The sequence below is a fragment of the Gekko japonicus genome, unplaced genomic scaffold (assembly GCF_001447785.1).
Source record: "Gekko japonicus isolate JY-2015 unplaced genomic scaffold, Gekko_japonicus_V1.1 scaffold1, whole genome shotgun sequence".
NCBI classification, from domain to species: Eukaryota; Metazoa; Chordata; class Lepidosauria; order Squamata; family Gekkonidae; genus Gekko; species Gekko japonicus.
In genome coordinates this window covers 669,397-694,552 of record NW_015164181.1, presented here as the reverse complement: position 1 = coordinate 694,552, position 25,156 = coordinate 669,397, and the positions used below count along the sequence as shown (strand labels likewise).

Sequence of the window (25,156 nt, the reverse complement as noted above, 5' to 3'; positions counted from 1 at the left end):
ACTCTTTCCTCACAAAATAAACTATCAAAATGGCTTTCTCTCCTGACGAAGACACTTCTTCTTAGCTCCAGTGGGACTAACTTTTCCCTCAGTTGCTGTTGCTAGGCAACCAAGCTTGGTTCTGTCAGTAAAAATGCAAAGGAAGGAACCCCTTTTCAGGTTTTTGTGGGGAACTCATTGGGGCAGTCCTGACTAGGGTTGCCAGCTCCAGGGTGGGAAATTCCTGGATATTCTGTGGTGGAGTCTAAGGAAGCCAAAGTTTGGGGAGGGGAGAGGCCTCAGTTGAATAGAATGCCATAGAGCCCACCCTCCAAAGCAGTTATTTTCTCCAGGGGTGGGTAGAGATCTGTTGTCTGGAGTTCAGTTGTGATACCCAGCGATCTTCAGGCTCCACCTGAAGGTTGGCTACCCTAGGCGTAGTAGTTAGCGCTTCAGAGCAGGGTCTCCTATGTTTTGGGTTGTTGTTGTTGTTGTTTTAAAAAATCACATTTTGAACACAGTACTGCGTACGCACCTTAGGGTTCCAACTTTTATTTCCTTCCGCTTATTAGCAATGTTCCACCCTTGGGTTTCCTTGTGCCTTCATGGAACACGGCCAAAAAGCAGTCTTCATGTGACCGTATGTATGGTTCATTAATTTTCTCTTTTGTGTGTGCCCTGACCTGGATAGCCCAGGCAAGCCCAATTCCATCAGATCTTGGAAGCTAAGCAGGGCTGACCGTGGCAAGCACTTGGATGGGAGACCTCTAGAGAATACGAGGGCCAGGAGGAGAGGGCAGGCTATCGAGCCACTTCTCTGAATGTCCTTCATGCCCAGTAGGAGTTGCCAGAGGTCGCCATGACTTCCAGGCATGGGCACACATGCACATGCATGCACACACATACGCACAGATGCAAAAATACACCCCCCAAAAGAAAGAAAGAAAGAAAGATTCTCTTTGTGTGGTGATTTCAGATGCGAAGGAGCACACGTGCGCATCATTCAGATATATCACAAGAACACTGATGCAAACATGCATGTGATCACCTTAAGAATGTTTGGCACTGTCCCAAGGCAATCATGTGGATCACAAACACAAGGGCAGAAAGCTGCTAATGAACATGGAACAGAATGCTATGGCCAACTGTGACTGCTCTGAATTCAGAATTAATTTTAGAAATTCCTTCTCATTAATCCATAAAATCAGGAAGAACTGAACGCAAGACAAAAGCAAAATTATGGAACTACAAAAGCAACAGAAGGGTGGGGGTGGGCAGGGATCTTCTCATCTCAAATTCCCACAGATCCAGAGAAGTCGAGAAAGCCATGTGTTTTTTTTCCTCCCCTCTGCTACAAATGACTCCATCAACTATTCTTGGGCTGGGAAAACAATCACACATGCCTAGGAGCAGATTTATTCTGTCAGTTGCTTCCCATGGATTTTTTTTTTGATTTTTTTAAAGAATACCAAGAGTGGGAACAGGACAAAAGTCAAGAAAGGACAACACCAAAATATTCTGCATTCATAAAACTGACAGATGATGGATGACTTCACTAAAGAAGCTTCACTAAAGACACACAGAATACCTCGGGGAGTGCCCAAAGTCCGGTATGAAGCTACCTGAATGGTACAGACTGATAACATCAGGCACAGAGGTACGCTAGATGAAACACAGATGGGGGTTAAACAGGACAGCAACACACCCCAAATGTCCCTATTTACCAGAACCAAACCCCCTTTTCCGGTACCTGTCCCCGGCAATTTACTGTCCCTTTTTTGACCTGGTGTGCTGGGTCAGCCAGGGCTCAGCGATAGTGAGGTCCACTGTTCCCGCTAAGCTGAGTTAGTGTGAGCTAGCTCACAGTTTTTTAGCCTTTGGCTCACAGATTTTTGTTGTAGCTCAGAAAGGATGGCTCCGGAGCACACTAATTTATGCAGTACCCAAATTGCTCGCTCACAACTTTAATGCCAGTAGCTCACAAAGTAGTATTTTTGCTCACAAGACTCCACAGATTAGGGAGAGCATTGGTGAGGTCTCCTCAGAGGAGGAGGAGGGGTCCTGGGTAGCCAGCCCAGAACTGACAGAAGGCGACCAGCAGGAAAATGAGCTGCAGGCACGCCAGGGCTTACAGTCAACAGGTGGTGCAGAACCACCTCCATCCTCCAGCCCCGATTCAGCAGGTGAAAGTCAGTTGACCGCTCCCAGCCCTCCATGATCAACTGCACCTTTGGAATGCCACAGACAAAGGCTGAGAACTGAGCTACAGGTCAGATGACAAAGTGCACGCTTCCTGGCTCACTGCCAGCTGATAATGACGATGAGTCTTTGCAGGACTATTCCTGAGCAGGTGGCTGGAGGCATGAAGCTTGGGTGTATGGCTATAAAGCCTCCTGAGAGAGGCTTTTTGGGCATGGATGCAACCCGTACATTAGATGCTGAACTGATTCCTGGAAACCTAACCTTGGACCAAACTTTGAGTGAATTCTGAACTCCTAACCTTGGACCAAACGACACTGCTTTAGAACATAAGAACATAAGAGACGCCAATGTTGGCAGGCCAAAGGCCCGTCCAGTCCAACACTCTGTGTCACACAGTGGCCATAAATACCAGTGTCATCAGGAGGTCCACCAGTGGGGCCAGGACATTAGAAGCCCTCCCACTGTTGGCCCCCCCAAGCACCAAGAAGACAGAGCATCACTTGCCCCAGAGCCCCTTTGATTGAATTCTGAAACTCTGACCTTGGACTTCACTGGACTTCAAAAACTTCCTCTGGCTTTGTTATCTTGGGAAGCAGAACAAGGCACTGCAACCTGATACCCAGAGCCTGCAAGTCAGTACACCTATCATATCAGGGTGGCAAACGCAGTTCTTCCTTTCCCATTCCATCCTTCCAACTAACCCATGAGGTATATCAGGCTGAGAGAAAGAAACTGGCCCAAGCCACCTGATGAGCTTCGAAGTTGAGCAAGGATTTGAACCCACATCTCCCTGGTGCTAGGTCAACACTAACCACTAGACCACACTGTCTCTATTTTATCCCTGAGTCTACACCACTTTGAAGCTGCTTTAGGTATGTGCATCTGGGATACCGGCCATCTGAGTTTCCTTGCACTCTTATATAGACCATCAAGGGGGACAAAAGTATACCAGTCCTATGCAATCTGCCCGCAAGGCCCAGTCTCCACACTCTCCATTGTCCTGATTTATCATGCACTATCCCTTTCCTGGAACCTAGTTTACCTCTACTCCGTTTGATCTCTGTTCTTGCCTTTGTTCGTGCATGACATTTGATCTGCCACTCTTCCAGGTTCGGCTCCCTCCTCGGGAACTCCAGAAATAAAATATCCCAGTAACAAATCAAAGCTCATCTTGTTTCTATCACACATGCACATGAACACCAAGGGACCAAGCCTCTGCTTCATACGCCAGTGCTGCCATGTCATATTTTGCAAACATACTGCAGGATAAACGGTGCAAGTTACTCCATACTCTGCCCACTGACTCCAGTGGGTTTCAACTGGACTAACTGAACAGAGAGAGGCTGCGGTGGCTCAGTGGTTAAGATGCTGAACTGCAGGCTGGAAGGTCGGTAGTTCAGCAGTTCGAGACCCGAGTGTGCCACATGACGGAGTGAGCTCCCGTCTCTAGTTCCAGCTCCTGCCAACCTAGCAGTTTGAAAGCAAGAAATTGCAAGTAGATAAATAGGTACCGCTTCAGTGGGAAGGTAACAGCGTTCCGTGCGCCTCGGCGTCTAGTCATGCCGGCCACATGGCCAGGGAATCGTCTTTGGACAGCGCTGGCTCTTTGGCTTGGAAACGGAGATAAGCACCGCATCCCTAGAGTCGGATTTGACTGGCTTTCAAGCAAGGGAATCCTTTACCTTTAACTAACTGCACTGAAGACTGCACAGCAGAGCATGTGCTCAACTACCGAGGTACTGCTTCTCCTCAGTGGGTGGGATTACCAGTGTATCAGTTTAAAAAGCTGGTATGTCATGCTGTCTTGCAAAGCTATTTTGGAAAGAAGATCTGGTTTCTGGTCCTCATGGTTGAGAAGAGCTCCATCTGCAACCATTGACCGCCAGGACAAAATCTCGGGCTGCAGGGGAGACCACCAGCGCAGAATTTTGTCTGGTGCTGAACAGCATTTGAAGCTGATGAACATCCTCCTAGCCCTCCCTGTTGTAAAATCCTCTATGTGAAAAAAAAAAAAAGCTAAAACACTGGATTGGAACGGCTAACATCACCGTGACCGATTTCCCACAGCCGCTGCTCTGCGCTCGCTCCTGTCTTTGCCCCAATGGTACGTGTCAATTTCCCACTCGAAGATGCGCGGCCGCATTTTGACCTGCGGCTCTGCCCGACTTTTCCCGCAGTTTCGTGATCCTCAAAAAACAGGATCACGAAACTGCGGGGGAAATCAGGCAAAGCTGTGGGTCAAAATGCGGCCACGCGGCTTCGAATAGGAAATTGACACGTACCATCGGGGCAAAGAGAGGAGCAAGCGCAGAGCAGTGGCTGTGAGAAATCGGTCCGTGATTACACAAGAGCAAATTGTAGGCTACTAAGACCCGAATCGGACTCGAGTATCCCGTTTTGTTTAGATCCTGGAAGGAAGAACCCCAGACCATCTGGAGAGGAATACAGAAGGGAGAAATGAAGAGCTTGTTTTTTTGGTTTTTTTTAATATTATTGAAAGAACGACCACAGACGGCTAGAAGGTTCATGGAAACAAAAGCAAACAGAGGGGGAGCTGGCAAGGCTCTGGGAAGGGATCTTCCTGTACTCTTCACTTGCCACATGGTGCATCCCAGGGCTGAAAGGATATTTAACTCCATCCATCCCTAAGGCACAACCGGTGTGGATGCACAAGTCAAGCACCTAACAGTCTGATTGGTGCCCCGTTCCGCAGCTTCTTTTTTGACAGAGAGCTGCTCAGTTTGGGGTCTTAGGTGCAATGGATATAGCTATCGAATCATAGAGTTGGAAGGGAGCTTGAGGGTCATCACAAATACCTCCCCCCACACCCCCAGTGACCCCCCCCTCCATGCCCAGAAGTGGCAGAAAACCCTCCAGGATCCCTGGCCAAACTGGCCTGGAGAAAAATATCTCGCTCTCTCCAACTCCTATCATAATGCAGGCTGTGGAAGGTCGGTAGTTCAGCAGTTGGAGACCCGAGTGCCACATGACGGAGTGAGCTCCCGTCTCTAGTTCCAGCTCCTGCCAACCTAGCAGTTCGAAAGCAAGAAATTGCAAGTAGATAAATAGGTACCGCTTCAGTGGGAAGGTAACAGCATTCCGTGCGCCTTAGTGTTTAGTCATGCCGGCCACATGACCACGGAAATGTCTTCAGACAGCGCTGGCTCTTCGGCTTTGAAACGGAGATGAGCACCGCAACCCTAGAGTCGGATTCGACTGGCTTTTGAGCAAGGGAACCTTTACCTTTTTATGTACATGGCGCTTTACAAAATGGACTACAAGATGATACCTCCTTGCCCTAAGGGGCTTACAATCTAAAATACATCATAAAGGGGGAACCACAGAGAAGGGGGGAGATGGAGGCAAGGGAAAAATAGGAAAAATATCCTTTTCAGTTCTGTTCTGCACATTTAAAGCTGGCACTAGATTAAACAATAAATAAAACTCACTGTGGCTGTTTTAGTGTACGAAATTTGCACAAAATTAGAGGCATTCTGTTTCTGCCTTGTTTTAGTGGATGCCTAGGTATGTGGCAACAAGACATTCCTCTTTGTTTCACCTACATGAGGGAATGCCGGAATGCCTCTTTTACTCCTTGCCTTTGAAGGAGGGTTGCGAGGTCTTGCCTGGCCACCAGTGGCGGATGGGAAGGTAGGTTTATCAGATCCAGGTTGGGAAACTCCTGGAGATTTGGGGGGGTGGAGCCTGGGGAGGACAGGGACCTCAGTGGGGTACAATACCACAGAGTCCAGCCTCCAGCGGGTCCGTTTTCTCCAGGGGAACTGATCTCTGTAGTCTGGAGATGAGCTGTCATTCAGGCCCCCAGGTCCCCCTGGAGGCTGGCCTCCCTACGCAGAAGAGGCATTCCCCTTTGTCTTCTCTCTCCTGTGTGGGAGGGAACGGCTCTTCTGAGGTGCTGCTCGCAACTTGCGGGGCTGGGTTTTTTTAAATCATCCAAGTTAAAATGTCTTTCAAAAAAAATCCCACCGGATTCGCTTCAAGGTGTTGGTTTTGACCTTCAAAGCCTTACACGGCCTGGGGCCAACATACCTAAGGGACCGACTCTTCCCATGTACGCCTCGAAGAGCGTTACGCTCGAAAGATCAGCACCTCCTGGTGCTCCCTGGCCCAAAGGATGCCCGTCTTGCCTCAACCAGGGCCAGGGCTTTCTCTGCCCTGGCCCCAGCCTGGTGGAACATGCTCTTTATTGAGACCAGGGCCCTGCGGGATCTCCTTCAATTCCGCAGGGCTTGCAAGACGGAGCTCTTCCGCCAGACCTTTGGTTGAGGCAGCGGGTGCCCATGTATGGCCTTCCCCGAGGTTGTTGTCCCAATGTTCCCTCTAAGCTGCAGAGCCTTGTGAGCAAAAAGGCTACTTTGTGAGCTACTGGCATTAAAGTTGTGAGCAGACGATTTGACTACTGCATACATTAGTTTGCTCTGGAGCCGTCCTTCCTGAGCTAAGACCAAAATCTGTGAGCTGGAGGCTAAAAACCTGTGAGCCAGCTCACACTAACTCAGCTTAGAGGGAACACTGGTTGTCACCCATCTGTCACCCGTCTACTGACCACCGACAACCAGCCTTTAACTCGTTATACCATCAGGTCAGAACTTTGTAGCCAACTTATGCTCTTTCAAGCTGTACCCATTGTTTTAACTGTTATAACGTTTTATTGTGTTTTCATGTTTAATGTTTTAAACTGAAATTGTATCTATTTCAGTGATGTTACCCGCCCTGAGCCCGCCTGCAGGATGGGCAGGATATAAATGCAAGTAATAAATAAACAAACAAATAAATAAAGGTGGTGGGAAAACGGATCCGTACTCACACTTGTCCTTCGGGGGCATACGTGGATCCAGTGATGGTGAGCTCGTGAAGGCTGCAATTAATTCCTTCTATCTTGTCGACAATGAACATCTGCAGTAAGGGGGGGGGGAGGGCACAGAATCAGAAAATTACACTCTGCCAGAAGACCACTGTGTCCCATGCAAAGGTGCTCTGCTTCCAAAGCGAAGAAAGAAATCAACAGTGTCTGCAAGCAGCAGCTTTTCATTGAAAGTTATCTTCCGTGTGACTTTTCTCAAGCTTGCTGCATGGTTTTTAAAAAATGCTTCTACCCTTTGTTGATTTCGTAGTTTATTTTTAGCTCTATTATACTTTATAATTTTTATGGACCATAAACTACTTAAAGCAGAATGTGTTCCCCCCCCAGGGGGGGAAGCAATAGAGAAATGAACAGTCTTCCCTGCTGTTTCTCCCCAACATGTGCTACTTCAAGGTACACTGCCCCTGAACCTGAAGGTTCTGTTATATGATCATGACTAACAGTCATGGGTGAACCCATATTCCATGAATCTGTCTTGTCTCGCTCTTTTAAAAAGGTCACTGGCCACGGCTGCAGCTTATGACAACGAATTGCATGAGCTAACTACTCATCATTCATACAGGACTTAAGGAGGAGGAGGAGGAAGAGGAGGAAGAAGAGTTTGATTTATACCCCGCCCTTTATTTGGAGTTTCAGAGCAGCTTACAATCTCCTTCCCTTCCTCTCACCACAACAGGCACCCTGTGAGGTAGGAGGGGCTGAGAGCTCTCTCTTAAGAACTGCCCTTGAGAGAACAGCTCTGAATGAACTTATGACTGACCCAAGGTGACACCAGCAGCTGCATGTGGAGAAGCGGGGAATCAAGCCCAGATCTCCAGATTAGAGCCCTCCACTCTTAATCACTTCACCAAACTGGCTCATGCACTTTCTTTCAGGGATCGTTTTTTAATCTCTATATTACAGAGAGGGGAAGGGTAGTGAGACCTCAAGTTGGGGGAGACTCAGTGGTAGAGAAGGATCAGGGGGGCAGGACAAACACACTAGCATCGTGCTGGTGTGTTGCATCACTTTCAGGGAAAACCGGAAGTGATGTGATGACAGCAGGGCATTGTTCCAGGATTTGCCAAAACTCTACAGCAGGGGTGGCCAAACTTGCTTGACGTAAGAGCCACATAGACTAAAGGTCAGATGTTTGAGAGCCGCAAGACATGAACGAATATTACACGTTTTTACTGGGAAATATGCAAATTTGCTTTTTATTACCATTAAATGAGACTGCCAAAAATAAATAAACAGGTATTGATAATGATTTTTATTTGTCCGCTAATTATATTTATTTGTCTGAGAAAGGTTGAAAGAAAGAAAGAGGTGGAAAGAAAGACAGAGAGAAACAAAGAAAGCAAATAGATGGGGAAGGAAGGAAGGAAGGAAGGAAGGAAGGAAGGAAGGAAGGAAGGAAGGCAGGAAGGAAGGAAGGAAGGAAGGAAGGAAGGCAGGCAAACAAATAGAGGGGGGGGAGGCAAATAGATGGGGGGGAGGGAGGAAGGGGAAAGAGAGAGAGAGAGAGAGAGAGAGAGAGAGAGAGAGAGAGAGAGAGAGAGAAAGAAAGAAAGAAAGAAAGAAAGAAAGAAAGAAAGAAAGAAAGAAAGAAAGAAAGAGGGAAAGGTGGAAAGGTGGAAAGAATGAAAGAGGTGGAAAGAAAGGAGAGACAGAAACAAAGAAAGCAAATAGAGGGAGGTAGAGAGGGGAGGAAGGGGGGAGAGAGAAAGAGAATAGATGAGGGAGGAGGAAGGAAGGAAGAGAAAGAGAGAAAGGAAGGGAGAAAGAGCAATAAAGGTGGAAAGAGAGAAAGAGGTGGAAAGAAAGCAAATAGATGGGGAGGGAGAGGGAGGGTGGAAGAGAGCAGTGGAAAGAAAGCAAATAAATGGGGAGGAAGGGAGGGAGGGACAGGTGGAAAGAAAGCAACTTTAACTTTAAATGCATTCTCCAACCCCCCCAGGCCCCATGCCAGTCGGCTTGGCTTGGAGAAGGGATTTAAAGAGACAAATGCCTTCTCCAAACTGGCCGGTGGAGGGGGGGCTTTGAGAACACATTTAAAGTTAAAGTTGCTTTCTTTCTCTGCCCCCCTCCCCACCTAAAGGCTACCAAGGGAGGGGAACACTCGCTGGGGAAGAGAAGACCAATCAGGGAGGCATGCCTCCCCTTCACTTCCCCAGCCACCCTGCTGGGAGCGACACAATATGTGTCAAAGAGTCGCATGTGGCTCCCAAACCGCAGTTTGGCCACACCTGCTCTATAGCTAAATCCCACCCCATTTCCCCCTGCTGGCCTTTGAGGCACTGGCAAGCAACAGAGGGGATTGCTGGGAGGGCAGGAGACCTGGCACCTCCAGGTAGAACACCTGCTCTGTATGCAGAAGGCCCTAGGTTCAATTCCCAGCATTTCCAGTTTAAAAGATCCAGTTAAAAAAAAAAAAAGACCTGTACTTGAGATCCTGGAGAGCTGCTGCCAGTCCAAATAAACAATACGACCTTGAGAGACCAATGATCTGATTTCAGAAAAGGCAACTTCATGGTTCTTGTTAAGGAGAGGGGCTGTGGCTCAGTGGCAGAGCACCTGCTCGGCATACAGAAGGTCCCAGGTTCTATCCCTGGCATCTCCACTTTAAAAAAGCCTTGTTACACAAATGCTAGTCAATACAAAGAAAGCCAGGGCTTTTTGTGTAGAAAAAGCCCAGCAGGAACTCATTAGCATAACAGGCCACACCCAACAGCAGAAACCCATTAGCATATTAGGCCACACCCTGAGAGCAGCTCATTAGCACATTAGGCCACACACCCGTGTTACCAGAAGTGTGGTCATCCAGCCACACCCACCTTTTGCTTCTTATTCTGTTTACTTTGTTGTCAAAACCCAGGGCCTTTTTTTGTAGCAGGAACCCTTTGCATGTTAGGCCACACACCCCTAATGTAGCCACTCCTAATGAGTTTCTGCTGTTGGGTGTGGCCTATTATGCTAATGAGTTCCAACTCGGGAACCAGCCAGAACTCCGTTCCTGTGCGTTCCTGCTCAAAAATAGCCCTGAAGAAAGCTATATTGGTTTGACTTGGTATAAGGCACCTCCTTGCCAGTTGGATCCCATTTCCTTCTCCAGCAACTGACTCCCGAGGCTTCAAAGAGCACACCATCATGATCTGATCACAATTCTGCCCCTGACCGCATAACTGGATCAGACATCCTACAGTACAGTTTGCCACGCCTCCAGAGCAGAAACACACAACGGCTAGAAGTGTAGAGAGCACTGCCAGATGTACTGGATTAAAAAGTACAGTCCAGGCTATGTGCATTTTGTACCCAGAGTAAACGACACACAAACCAGGGTTAAAAGTGACACATTGGAGCAAAAAAGATATCGTTCCGGCAAAACTGGTAGTAGGACCACCTAGACATAATTTTAGTAACTTTGGGGGTTGGGAGGAACATATGTCCAGGACAGAGCTTTGAAATTCTTTTTTGTTTTGTTTTTTTCTGTACTTTCCGTGTGTGCGGGCATGCATGTGTGTGTGAGCGTGTGTGCACCTGGAAGTCATGGTGACCACTGGTGACTGACCCCTACTGGGGGCCTGGAGGATATTCAGGGAGGTGGCTGAATAAAGCCTGCCCCCGTCCTCCCGACTGCTGGAATTCCAAGGAGGTCTCCCATCCAAGTACTTGCCAGAGTCGACTCTGCTTAGCTTCCAAGATCTGATGAGATTGGGCTTGCCTGGGCTATCCAGGTCAGGGCAAAATTCAATTTTTTAAAAGCTAACCAAGGGTATACTATTAAAAAGTTATGAGGCTCCTGTCTTGAATCACTGGCAGCTGGGAAGATAAGGATCAAGGGGTCGCCACCTGCTGTTAGCAACACAGCCCTCCAGAAGTTGGGTGGGAACCAAGCCAGCCACGCTTTGATTTAAAAAGAAAAAGCTTAGCAGAAATCCCATTCTATGTCAATTGTATCCGATTTCATCTCTAAAATTAGGCAATCAGGAACAAACAGCAAGTCAAGCCAATCTTCTATCTTCCCTGGGCAACTAGATGAAAGCGTGTTAAAAACAGATGGTGGTGTGTTTTTTTTGGTTCCAAAACATCTATGTTAGGAGGCATTATAGCAAATGTATTCTGGGCTGCATGTAGGGGAAGAGCAGAGAGGAAGAAGAAACAGAACATAGCACAGGGCATTGGGTGTAAAATCCAGCTTTCTGAGGATATCAACTCTCAGGCCTATGCAGGTATCTTTAAGCAACACCCAATGAAATCTCAGAAGTCAGGGACTAGTGGAACCAAGTGTCAACTGAGCAGAAAAATGACTTCAAGAAGAGGAACATTGTGCCAGTCTTACAAAGCTTGAGGCCAGGGGCCCCTTTAAGACCAACAAAATCTAATCCTAGGTGTAAGCTTTCATGTGAATGCACGTGAAAGGTTGTACCCAGGATTAAATCTTGGCCTATTATGCACTGGTGCTTTCTCTCACTTTCACTGGGCACATCCATCAGGTTTTCTTTTTCTTTCTGCATTGATTCTCCTTCCTTCAGCACTCAGTTTGCTTTCTGGTCGCTGTTTCCCCGGGATTTCTGAGAGCCCTTTTGTGCTGAATTTCGCCCCATTTCAATTCCAAGCCGAAGGTAATTCAAACGCGTACAGATTCCCTTGGATTCCCTCCCCCCAGGTGCTTTTGCTGCCACTCAAAGCCCACCCCTCACTCACATCGAGGTCATTCCACCCACTCTGCACCTTCTGCCTTCCTCCCCCTTCACTGGCATACAAGCTACTTTTATAAATTTTCCCCTCCTTGTTTCAGTGTTTTTTTTTGACAAGCAGTATGGGTCTAGCAATATGAGACTATCACTAGTCTCAGATTATTGAATAAAAAAATAAAAAGGAGCGGGGGGGGGGGAGATAAAAAAGTTGTACGAGAGGATGGGGTCCATCTTGGGCTTCGGTTCCTAGTGCTGGATATAGTTAGATGGGCTGGACACAGTTAGATAGTCTCGGATCACTGAACTTTAAAAAAATTTAAATGATGGGGGGAGTTTAAAAGGAGTTGCACGAGGTTTAGTTTCCTGCTGGTATTGACTTGAAAGGGAGATCAGAGAGGAGGCAAATGGCAGCATCCCCAGTGCAAAAATAAAAATAAAAATTCAGCACTGCATGTAAATAGAATAAATGGTGGGGGATCCTCAAAATGGAATGAAATTGACATGAGATGTAAATTTATTTATTTATTTATTTCATTTATACCCCGCCCTCCCCGCACACGGGCTCAGGGCGGCTTACACAGGCACAAAAGTGCGATAAAAATACAAGTTAAAACAACTAAGGCACAAGTGCAGTAAAAGTCAACAGTTAAAACAGTTTAGGCAAAAATGCACATCTCAGAGGATACATAATGACTACAATACTTACTCTCTATTGCATATCCCAATGGGGTAAAGAAAAAAAGGGGGGGGGATGCCATGGGCCACGATATTTCAGCTGGCCAGTCAGCCCGACGCGGCGGAAGTGCTCTGCAGTCGCACGGTGGTGGTAGTGGCGGCGGCGGCTCCTACTCAAAAGCCTGGCAGAAGAGCTCAGTCTTGCAGATCCTGCGGAACTGTACCAGGTCCCGCAGGGCCCTGATCTCCTCCGGGAGCTCATTCCACCAGGTAGGAGCTGCCACCGAAAAGGACCTAGCCCTTGTGGCCGCAAGCCTGGCCTCCTTGGGGCCCGGGGTCACTAGGCAGTGTTGTGACCCTGACCGAAGTGCTCTTTGGGGCCTGTATGGGGAAAGGCGGTCCCACTGGTATGCCGGACCCCGGCCATGTAGGGCTTTGAAGGTAAGCACCAGCACTTTGAAGCGAATCCGGAACACTATAGGCAGCCAGTGCAGCGCTTTCAGCACAGGTTGGATGTGGTCCCATCTAGAGGCACCCGCTACCAACCTGGCCGCCGCATTCTGCACCAGCTGCAACCTCCGAATTTGTGACAAAGGCAGCCCCATGTAGAGAGCGTTACAGTAGTCTAACCTCGAGGTGACCGTCGCATGGATCACTGTGGCCAGATCACCGCGGCTAAGGAAGGGAACCAACTGCCGCACCAGCCGTAGATGATAAAAGGCTGCTTTGGCAGTGGCCACCACCTGGGCCTCCATCGTTAAGGTGGGGTCCAGGAGCACTCCCAAACTCCTAACCTCCGGAGCTGGCACCAAAGGTGCCCCATCGAAGGCTGGGAGCGGGAGCCCCAATCCCATGCCACCCCGACCCAGGCACAGGACCTCCGTCTTCGCCGGGTTCAGCTTCAGACGACTCAGCTTGAGCCACCCAGCCACGGCCTGTAAAGCCCGGTGAAGATCTTCTGGGTCGGAGTCCGACTGGCCACCCAACATCAGATAGAGCTGGGTGTCATTGGCATATTGATGACACCCAAGCCCATACCTCCGGACAATCTGGGCGAGGGGGCGCATGTATATGTTAAATAGCATCGGGGAGAGTACTGCCCCCTGGGGCACTCCGCATTCAAGCAGGTGCCTCCGGGACTGCTGCTCCCCTAGCCCAACCCTCTGTCCCCGACCTTGGAGAAAAGAGACAAGCCATTGAAGGGCGAGCCCCTGAATCCCCACGTCGGCAAGGCAGTGAGCCAGCAGCTGGTGGTCGACCGTATCAAATGCGGCCGACAGATCTAACAACAACAGCGCCGCCACACTGCCTCGATCCAGATGTCTACGGAGGTTGTCAGTAAGAGCAACCAGAACTGTCTCTGTCCCATGCCCCGGACGAAAGCCAGACTGGAATGGATCAAGGACGGAAGAGACAGAGAGGCTGGGATGAGAAGCCTAAAGCTCTGAAAACATTTTTCCCTTTCCCCGAGGGGGGGGGGGGGGGGCAATATGGCAGTCTCCAGAAGCCTAACAACAGGGCTTTTCAGGGGGGGGGGAAATAGGTGCTCTCTAGAGGGAAATGAAGTTTTCAATCTGTATACTGAAAACGCATGAATTTTTAAATATTTAAAAAATAATTTTATCAAAGAAGTTCCAGAACTCCATTCCGGCACATTCCCCCAGAAAAACAAATCCCTGCCTAACATTAAAATGGTGGCTGAGCCCCATGGACCTTCTGCAAACCACTGAACTTAAGAATTGCTTGGGATCGGTCCACTGGGAGGAAAGACTGCAATCGGCACAAGAGAGGCTTTAAAAGACCGCCAAGACCATGACCAGTGTGCAGGATCAAATTAGAGAATCACAAAGAGAAAACTACACAAATTTTGCAAGGGAGGGCAGGAAATTAACGTTACCGTGCAGCTGTGCTAGGGCATCGGCAAAAATACATTTTTGTTTTCAATTTAGTGGCATGAGATTAAAAAAGGCTCTCCAGAGTTTCTACCAGAGGACTCCTCCCCCATACCAATTGCAGCCCTGTGCAAAGTGTGGTGGAGCTGAAGCTGACTTTGCACAGGCGTGTGCATGCGCACACATACATTGCCAACTATCACCGCTTGCAATGCCAGTGTCAGTGGGTTCTACCATGCATTCTGTACACTCAACATGTTCCCCCACTCTTTCCCATTTTTCACAGTGGCTCATAACACAGCAGAGAATCCCCAAGTGCTCGACAATATGGAAAAGGGGACTTCACAGCTGCTCTTGTCAGTTTCAAAAACAGTCGTGTCAGTTGCAGCATCATTCCCCCCACCCCTTTGTGTTCCCTTTCATTCAACCAACTAACGCTAAAATGAATGCGCAAAAACTGAACCACAAGGATTTAAATGGATGGGGCTTGCTGGACACTACTGTGCAGCTGCAATAGGACAATTGTGTAATTACAAAAAAAAAAAACCCACACCTTTAGATGCCATCCCCCACATGTCACAGGTGATGTTCCCACCCCGATTTAGAAAAATGCGTTTTTAAAGTTGTAGCTGCAGAATAAATATATTGGAAGAAAAAAGAGCGGTGCACAAAGTAGGCACAGAATCCGAGGTCAAACGTAAAGCCTTACGGATCAGAAAATCTGCAGTAAGCTGTGTGTGTGTAAGAGGCCTTTGTCGGTCTTAAAGGTGTCACTGGACTCAGACTTTGTTCTGTCTCTTCAGACCAACATGGCTACCCACCTGAACCTGTGCCAGTCTGCATCATATACAAACTGCAGAGTCCAGTTTCTTTTGGTGCCGAATCTGGGTCATTTCGGCACTGATTTTAATCATTTTTAAATGCTGTCCACACACAACCATGGTTATGTAGACCTTTCGGTCACAGACACCTTCACTATTAACTAATCTGTATGTTTCTGATTTTAAAAACTTGGGGCTACTTAAAAGACCTCTGTGCTTCCGTATGAATGAATAAATAAATGAACCCACCTAAGTCATTTGTCACCCCCCCCCCCGGGGGGGGGGTAGGGTTGCCAACTCCAAGTTGGAAGACTTGGGGGTGGAGCCTGGAAAGGGCTGGGGTTCGGGGAGGGGGAGGGGCCACAGCAGGGTATAACGCCATAAACTCCACCCACCAAAGCATCCATTTTCTCCAGGGGAGCTGATCTCTGTCGTCTGGAGATCAGGTGTAATTCCAGGAGATCTCCAGCCACCACCTGGAGGTTGACAACCATTGTGGGAGGCCTTCAGCCAGTGGAACACCACCCACTTATGTGGCAAGCAGTGCTTTTGATTTTATCAAGCCAAAACCTCTTTGGTCAGCCAGGTTTGGGTTTTATTGATATATTTATACCAGTTAATTCATGCCATAGTATTCCCCACTACTATGTCTGCGTGTGAAAGTTGGACACTGAAGAAAGCTGACAAGAAGAAAGTAGATTTCTTTAAAGGTGGTGTCAGAGGAGCGTTTTACAGATACAGTGGACTGTCAACAAGACAAATAAGAGGGTCCTAGACCAAACCAAGCCTGAACTCTCCCTAGAAGCTAAAATGGCTAAACCGAGGGAATCATACTTTGGTCACATTATAAGAATAAAAGAGTACAGGCCGGTCAGTCTGATTTCTGTTGCTGGGAAGATATTAGAGCAGAGAACCAGTTTGGTGTAGTGGTTAAGTGCATGGACTCTAATCTGGGAGAATAGGGTTTGATTCCCCACTCCTCCACTTGCACCTGGCTGGATGACCTTGGGCAAGCCGTAGTTCTGACAAGAGCTGTCCTTGAAAAAAGAGCAGTTTGTGTCAGAGTTCTCTCAGCCCCACCCACCTCACAGGGTGTCTGTTGTGGGGAGGGGAAGGGAAAGGAGTTTGTAAGCCGCTCTGAGACTCCAAGTGAAGGGCGGGGTATAAATCCAATCTCCTCCTCCTCCTCCTCAGATTTTAAAGGGATTGATCTGTAAGCATCTGAGGGACCACTTAGTGATCCGGGGAAGCCAGCATGGTTTTGTCCCTAACAGATCTTGTCAGACCAACCTGGTTTCCTTCTTTGATCATGTGACGAGCTTACTGGATCGTGGGAACTCGGTTGATGTGATTTACCGGGATTTCAGTAAAGCTTTTGATAAGATTCCCCATGACATTCCGATGGGCAAACTGGAAGACTGTGGGCTGGAGTATAGGACAGTTCGGTGGATAGGGAACCGGTTAGAGGACCGCACCCAAAGAGTGGTGGTCAATGGCGTTTCATCAGATTGGAGGGAGGTGTCCAGCGGAGTGCCACAGGGCTCAGTTTTGGGCCCGGTACTTTTCAATATTTTATCAATGATCTGGATGAAGGGGTAGAAGGGCTACTCATTCAATTTGCTGATGATACCAAATTGGGAGGAGCAGCAAACACCCAAGAAGATAGAGTTAAAATTCAACAAGACCTGAATACTCTGGAGAAGTGGGCAGTTGCCAACAGGATGCAATTCAACAAAGATAAATGCACAGAATTACATCTGGGACACAAAAATGTCAAGCACGAATCCTGGATGGGGGATACGTTTCTGGGGAGTAGTGTATGCGAAAGAGATCTTGGGGTAAGGGTGGACTGTAAACTAAATATGAGCAGTCAGTCAGTGTGTGTGGTGGCAAAAAAAGCAAATTCAGTCTTAGGTTGTATTAAAAAGGCCATGGCGTCAAAATCGCAGGAGGTCATAGCCCCTCTGTATACTGTCTTGGTCAGGCCGCACCTGGAGTCCTGTGTGCAGTTCTGGAGGCCTCACTTCAAAAAGGATGTGGGCAAAATCGAGAGGGTGCAGAAGAGAGCGATGAGGATGATCAGGGGTCTGGAGACTGAGCCCTACGAGGAAAGGCTAAGGGCAGTGGGGATGTTTAGTTCGGAGAAGAGGAGATTGAGGGGGGCATGATTGCTCTCTTTAAATATTTGAAAGGCTGTCATTTGGAGGAGGCCAAGGAGCCGTTCCAGTTGGCAGCAAAGGATAGGACCCGAAGCAATGGGTTTAAATTACATGCAGAAGGGTATCGGCTGGATATTAGGAAACACTTTTTCATGGTCAAAATGGTTCAGAGGTGGAATCAGCTGCCTAGGGAGGTGGTGAGCTCCCCTTCACTGCCAGCTTTGAAGAAGAGGCTGGACGAATATTTGCCAGAGATGCTTTAGGCTGGTCCTGCATTGGGCAGGGGGCTGGACTAGAGGGTCTGTATGGCCCCTTCCAACTCTAGGATTCTATGAAAAGACAATAATGCTAGGAAAAGTTGAAGGCAGAAGGAAAAGAGGAAGACCCAACAGGAGATGGATGGACTCAGTCAAGGAAGCCACGAGGGCCCTCCGTTTGCAAGAGCTGAGCAAGGCTGTTAACCTTCGGATGTTTTGGAGAAACTTAATTCACAGGGTTGCCATAAGTCAGAAGCAACTTGACGGCACTTCACACACACACTCACATTTTTTCTCCAATGAGGACCCAAAAAAGCTTACATTGTTCTCCTGCCCTCCATTTTATCCTCACAACAACCCTATGAGGAAGGCTAGGCTGTGTGAGTGGCCCAAGGTTCCCCAGTGAGCTTCCATGGTAGAGTGGGCATTTCAACTGGGCTCTCCCAGATTCTAGCCCGACACTCTTAACCACTACACCTGCAGAGTTTGGGGTTGCCTTTTGCTGTATGCCAGTTTTTTTAACCCCCCCCCCCCCCGTTTCCACCATTCTCTCTTCCTGTTTTTACTGGTTATTATTTAATGAATTACTTAAATGGTTTGGTGTAGTGGTTAAGTGCGTGGACTCTAATCTGGGAGAACCGGGTATGATTCCCCACTTCTCCACTCACACCTGCTGGATGACCTTGGACAAGCCGTAGTTCTGATAAGAGCTGTTCTTGAAAAAGATCAGTTTCTGTCAAGAGCTCTCTCAGCCCCACCTACCTCACAGGGTGTCTGTTGTGGGGAGGGGAAGGGAAAGGAGTTTGTAAGCCGCTCTGAGACTCCCTTGGGTAGTGAAGGGTGGGGTATAAATCTAATCTCTTCTCTTCTTCTCTATGCAAGCTGTCAAAAGCCTTTGGCTGAGAGGCAAGGACAACTGTTTACAGAGATCAAGCCAGCTAAGCAAGGATCACTCTTCTCACAGAATATGTTGCGATAAACAAGATGTTATTTTTACATGGTCTATTAAACTCAAGGATGCGTACACTTGAGGTATAGTGTGCAGATAACTTCCAACTCAGGGTGCAGATAACTTCCAACTCTCCATATCCATCTCTTGGGGCTATAAACCCATTCCACAAAACCCTGCTGGTCCACATCTCTAGCCGTTTTGACCAACACAGGCTCAGTACTGTCTGCCAATCACAGGAGATGATTTACACGTAGGCTTTCCATTTCATGCCTGAAGGGGGAATCAAGCAGGCTGTGAAACTGAAAGTGAAATTCTGCACAAATGCGGTCCAAGATTTTAGGGACACAGATTGCACCTCTCTCCAGCTTAGTTAAACTTTTAAAAAAAAATCATCACACACTCTTCCAACCTGTCCCGAATAACAAAGGCTAGCCAGATCTCAGAAGCTTACTACGGTCCTGGCTGGTATGTAGATGGGAGACCTCCAAGGAATACCAGAGTGGTGATATGGAGACAGGCAATGGCAAACCACCTCTGAATATCTCTTGCCTTGAAAACCCTACAGCAGAGGTGTCAAACTCATTTGTTATAAGGGCTGGACCTGACATATATGTCACTTTGTTGGGTCGGACCAATGCCAGGTACCAGAGATATAAATTGTATAAAGGCTGGTAGCTCATAAGATTTGAGTTGGTGTCTCCTCACTGCAAGGCCCAATTGGGCTGGAAGGGGGTGCAAAGGAAAACCCACATGGGCAGACTGGAGGGCCAGTGCCGCAGCACTGAGCAGACACTCCCACACTGCCTGGCTGCTTGACTGCTGCAGACGAGGTTATTCCATTGTGCTGAAGCCACAATTGGAGTGGCTCCACACACTCCCTTCCCCGAACGGTCTTCTGTTCCCTCCTGTGCACCAGTTGCTCACAGGCTGCATAAGAGCCCTGGGCGGGCCGGTTCTGGTCCCCGGGCCTTATGTTTGACACCCCTGCCCCACGGGGTCACCATAAGTCAGCTGTGACTTAACGGTACTTTCCTCCACCACCATACTCTTCCCAGCTTTTGGGCACGTCACTGAAAATCCGAGCATCTCTAGATGTCTCAAAGTTCAGGGTTCGGCCTGCAGTCAACAGAGAGACAACACCTGTATCCCATGGCAACCAAGCAAGGCATTTCTCATTCCCCTTTACGAAGTGCTCAGTGACTAATAATGCATCATGAGACGGGTCTGAGAGTTGAACAGCAAGAGATTCGACAGGTATTCTGTTGTACGCGTGGAAATACGTGGTGTCCGTCCCCCCCCCCCAAGCATCTTTCCGGGTTGCATGGAAAGCCATGTTTACAATCGGGCGTAAACAGTGGAGCGGAAATCGCACAAGGCTTAATCCCCCAGCAGGATAGGAGAGGCAAGCCGTTGATCCTCCGCAAACCCATCTTAAAGGGCATTTTCTGTGAGAAAGGGCCGAGGGCAGCCAGCAGGACAAAACTCAGGTATAAACACCAGATCCGGTCGACCTTAAGCGGCTTTTGAGTGCAGGCTAACAGCTGCATGGAAGGTGGAGAAAGTCAGTATGTCCCAGACTACTCAATTCCCACTACATATTGTTGAAAGTCCTGCTCCGTTCTGGTGTATTTATAGGAACCTGCTCTGTATTGTTTCAAAGGCGGGGGTGAGAGAATGTTTTATTTGCTGTTAAGTTTTGTGGATTCACTTCTTTTAAAAAAAATCAGGAATGGGGGTATGGCTTAGTGGTAGATAGGGTTGCCAGCCTCCAGGGGGTGGCTGGAGATCTCCAGGGATTGCGACTGATGGCCAGGGAGACAGAGATCAGTTCACCTGGAGAAAATGGCCGCTTCGGAGGGTGGACTTTATGCCATTGTACCCCACTGACGTCCTTCCTCTCCCCAAACCCCTCCCTCCTCAGGCTCCATGTAATGTATTGGGTGCATTTTGTGAATCACCTAATTCAACTCCTATGTTAAGCTTGAGCCGAACGAAGGCTCCTCTGGACTGAACTCCTATTGGTCGCTCTGCAACAGCGACCAATCAGAACTGTCACTGTTCCCTGCGAGGGAAGTATGCTCATTGGACGTTATCCGAACAATCTCATTGGTTGTAATTGTAAATGGCTATGTTAGCACGGGAATGTTTAAAAGGAGCCTAGCTCCTAATGTTAAGTGTTCTGGTTATGAATGCGTTTAAGTGCTTGTTCGTTACTTCAATAAAGCTGAATCACTTCTTTGCTGAAATCACTCTCCGATCCTTTGTTAGCGGCGATCTAACACTCCACCCCCAGATATTTGCCAGCCCAGAGCTGACAAACCTAGATAGATCATCTGCTTGGCATGCAGAAGGTCCCAAGTTCAGTCCCCGGCATCCCCATTTAAAAGGCCTGGGTAGGAGGTGATGGGAAAAGACCCTCTGCCTGAGACTCCGCAGAGCCGATTGCCCGTCAGAGTAGACAATACCAACCTTGATAGACCAAGGCTCTGAATCTGTATAAAGGCAGCTTTGTGTCCTTGTGTACATCATTCTACCCTGTATTCTACCCTGGTACAATGCAGCTTCTAAAAATGTAATCAGCTACAATATTACTTACCACGACGAAACAGAAATTAACCTGATCGTGGTGAATCCTATTAAATAAAAACACGCTCCAGAGGTCTAGCCTATTAAATCTAAAAAAGACAATGGAAATATGGAAATATTCATGTAGAAGATGGAGCGGATCTATTCTCCCTTGCTCCGGATTGCAAGGCTAGATCTAATGGGTGGGAATGACAAGGGAGTCGTTACCGGCTAAATATCAGGAGAAACTTCCTAACTGTAAGAGTGGTTGAGCAGTGGAACAGACTACCTCGGGAGGTGGTGGATGCTCCTTCGCTGGACGTTTTCAAGCAGAGGCTGGACGACCATCTTTCGGGTTTGTTGTAGGGCTGTCTTCCGGCTATGCGCGTGCAGAGTGCAGGGGGTTGGACTGGATGACCTGCAAGATCCCTTCCAACTCTGACATTCTATGATTCTACTCTATGATTCTTTAAAAGACAAGCCAACCCACCCCTAACAGACCTCCAAAACAGAAATCTGATAGGAGTATCAACCAGGCAGCTTTGTACAGTGGCTAGTGCCTGGGGGCGTTATGGAGTCTGCCAACACCTTTTGTGGTGCCTGCCAAGTATTTTAAAAAGTGGGTGGGGGGCCAGGTGGGCTCCTGCCCAGTAGGGCTTCTTACTGCCCATTGCAAATTTGATTGGCTGTGCAGACAGCTGCCTATATAGTGTCGGTTTTATTCTATCTCTGACTCCTCTTTCACAGTTTATTTTTCATATTTACTCCACTGGCTGGCAGGGGGACTTACCAGGATGTCTATGTCAGTACTATGGTTGCAGTAACATGGTCACTGTTAGGAATGACTAGCCAGGAACAAGCATACAATAATATAGCAGATTCAAAAGGTCCCCCCACACACACACCTGTGGGCCAATCGCCCCTGTTCCCATGGGCAAGAGTAACGGACCCTTGGCTGAGAAACGAAACTAGTCTCACGGTTAACTACAGTGGAGACACTACATAGGCAGGAGTACAAGGTCAGAGATAACCAGGGAAGAAGCGAGAGGAAAGGAATGTGGCACCAACTCCTACACAGGTCAGGCAGGCGAACCCTAGGCCTCTAAACCATATGGCAGCATAGCTGACAGTTCCCCAGGAGAAAATGGCTGCTTTGGGGGGTGGAATCTGTGGCCTTGCACCCCACTGAGGTCTCTGTCCTCCCCAGGCTCCATCCCCAAATCTCCAGGAGTTTCCCAACCTGGATCTGGCAACCCTACCCTTCATCCCCAAGTGGTAGCTAGGGGGTAGCTGGCAACCCCAGTTATAATAACTGATCCCCAGACGACAGAGATCAGTTCCTCTGGAGAAAATGGCTGCTTTGGAGGGTGGGGCTCTGTGGCATCGCATTCCCTCCGTCCCCAAACCCCGCCCTCCTCCAGGGACCACACCCAAAATCTCCAGGGATTTCCCAACCCAGAGCTGTCAGCCCTGAGTTGTACCCACTTTCATATATGCAACACTTGTACACACATAATTTATACATGCAATACCAATTTATTTGGCACACCTATAAGGTCGGGGAAAGCACATTTTTGGGGGATGTGAATTTGGTGAGAGGAACCAGAACAAGGCAGGGGAAATATTGATTTTCCTCCCACTCTTTTCCCAAGGAGCTCAGGGGGCACTGTGCACCAATCCCACCCCCACACCCCCAAATAGACCCATGAGTCTGAGCAGCTGAAGAGAGAAGTGCAATCGAAATGGTACTTGTTTTAGGATGCAAACAGCAGGAAGAAGAAACTTGAGCACGCTGACGTTTCAGAGATAAGAAAGGGCTTACCCTTTAAGCTGAAGATATGCTCGAAAAACATAACAGTCCTTACCATCTGTTATCAACACTTCAAAATGAGCCTCACCACCAACACATGAAGAGACAGGGTATGCACAAGCATGGTGCCTTCATGTACACCTATGTGGGTTTAGAGTGATGCACACTGAAGACAATGTGCTTCCAGACTCCCACTTGGGAGATTTAACCTCCAGGCCAAGGGTTCCAAACTAGCTGTTCAGGGGCACCATGGCTTCTGCCAACACCTTTTCTGGCACCTGTCAAGGGTTTTTATTGGGCAGGACAAGGTAGGGCTTCTGCCCAGCAAGGCTTCTGAAGGATCTTTGGAGGTCTGATTGGCTGTACAGATTTTTAAAAAGCTTGCTTCAGCAGCAGCAGCATATGGATCTTCACTGTGTGACTGAAGGTCAGCTGCAGCGGCCATTTTGTGGCTGGCTCCACCTCCCGTGGCAGCCATTTTGTGACTGTGCCCATCACGCTACACCAACATTCTAAAGGTTCCCACAGACTCAAAAAGGCTGGGGATCCTGTGAACCCTCAAGAATGATGACTCCTGCAACTTGCACTTAACGAAACACAGCAAGGATCCCCCAAAACCAAAAAATGGTTACCAGAAACCAATGACAGTCCCTGATAAAACAGGGACACTTGGAGGATATGAGGGTCACTGCCCAAGTCCGCCTTCCTACACGTTGCCAAAGAGAGTCCTCTGCCTTCTATTGCATTTGTGCCTTCTATTATAGCTTGTCTTTGCCTAAAACCCAGGAGGAGGATTATTCTTTTAGTTATAGATGCGCTAGAGAAAGGGGGGGACTCTGTGATGATTAGGGTTGCCAGGTCCAGGCTGCAGGGAATGGGGGGGGGGTACGGTTGCCAGATCCAGGCTGGGAAACTCCTGGAGATTTAGGGGATGGAGCCTGGGGAGGACAGGGACCTTGGTGGGGTCCCATGGCAAAGAGTCCACCCTCCAAAGCATCCCTCTTCTCCAGAGGGATTGATCTGTGTAGTCTGGAGATAAGCTGTAATTCCTGGGGATCCCCAGGTGCCTCCTGGAGGCTGGCATCCCTATCTACTGCACTGCAATCCTAAATGAGGATCGCACAATCGTCACAAACATCTGCAATCTCAGGCGATATTCAGACATCAGGACACACTTCTGTCTGACAGGTGCAAAGCATGGCTCATTTGCAATGCCCCTCCCTCGTGGTCCCACACACAGCTGCTTAATCGTCTCCTCTCCTAAGCGCTCTGAGCACAGGGGGGCTTAAAAGCCTGCCATTAAGTACCTTGCTGATGAGGTGGGAACACAAACACAGTCAAGCGGAGCTATTTGCTGAATCAAAATGATCCAGCAGCCCTGCCAAGGCATAGACGCAAACAGCCCTCCTTTCAAGGAAAACAGATTAAAAGGACGAAGGACAGCAGGGCTACCTGTAACGCCGGAGCAAGGAGCAGAACCTAGAACTATCAGCCAAGACAGGTACATGTTGCACTCAGACAGGCAAGGATTCCCACTGCCTTTCAGCATCTCCCCCCACCTCTGGTTGCTGCTGCTGCTCAGTTTCCAATTCCTCCTCCTCCGCCTTCCCTGTTTCGCCCTCTCTTGCTCATGCCGATTTTAAGCCTTTCAGCTTTGACCCACACAATCTTGCTCACAAGCGTCCACACTGGCAGCATCTCAACCACAGCGCCGTCAACAAATATCACACTGATCACTACAATCGATTGGAAGAAGTTGTTCACAGGCCATGCCGGTCCAAAAGTAAAATCCAAAAAACCCAGGACACAATCCACTTAGTGACCGTATAGGGCGGGGTGTCAAACATGTGGCCCGAGGGCCAGATCAGGCCCCCAGAGGGCTTCTCTCAGGCCGGCAGTGGAACTGGCTGTCTTCTGCTTCTTCTGGCTGTCTTCTGCTTCTTCTTCCAGTTCTGCTGCTGCTGCGTCATTGTAGGTTTGCAGCTTACATATACACACCTGAACAGCATACTCAAGATTGCAATAGCACAGACATTTTGATGCAATAATTCAGAGCAAGAGGTGTCAGTTATCAGACACTGTTAAATAAACAAAATATTGTAAGAGTGCTAATGTTTTAAGCATCATCTGCATCGGTCGCCATGTAAGTAAAAAAAGAAAACCTTTGTGTTTGTGTCCTTTATAAAGTTTATATCTCTGCTACCTGGCATTCCATTTTATGACACACATAGCTCGGCCCAACAAGGTCTCATTTATGTCAGATCCGGCCCTCATAACAAA

At 48.4% G+C, this 25,156-nt stretch overlaps 1 protein-coding gene across 1 annotated transcript in view; it reads right to left on the bottom strand.

The window, feature by feature from the left end:
* The window catches only part of LOC107107698 (sarcoplasmic/endoplasmic reticulum calcium ATPase 3), a 79,348-nt gene that overhangs the window by 35,113 nt on the left and 19,079 nt on the right, over positions 1 to 25,156 (bottom strand). The window contains exon 6 of the mRNA XM_015408004.1: positions 7,010 to 7,098. Within this exon, the coding sequence (XP_015263490.1) occupies positions 7,010 to 7,098 (89 nt within the window). The remainder of the gene's footprint in view (positions 1 to 7,009; positions 7,099 to 25,156) is intronic.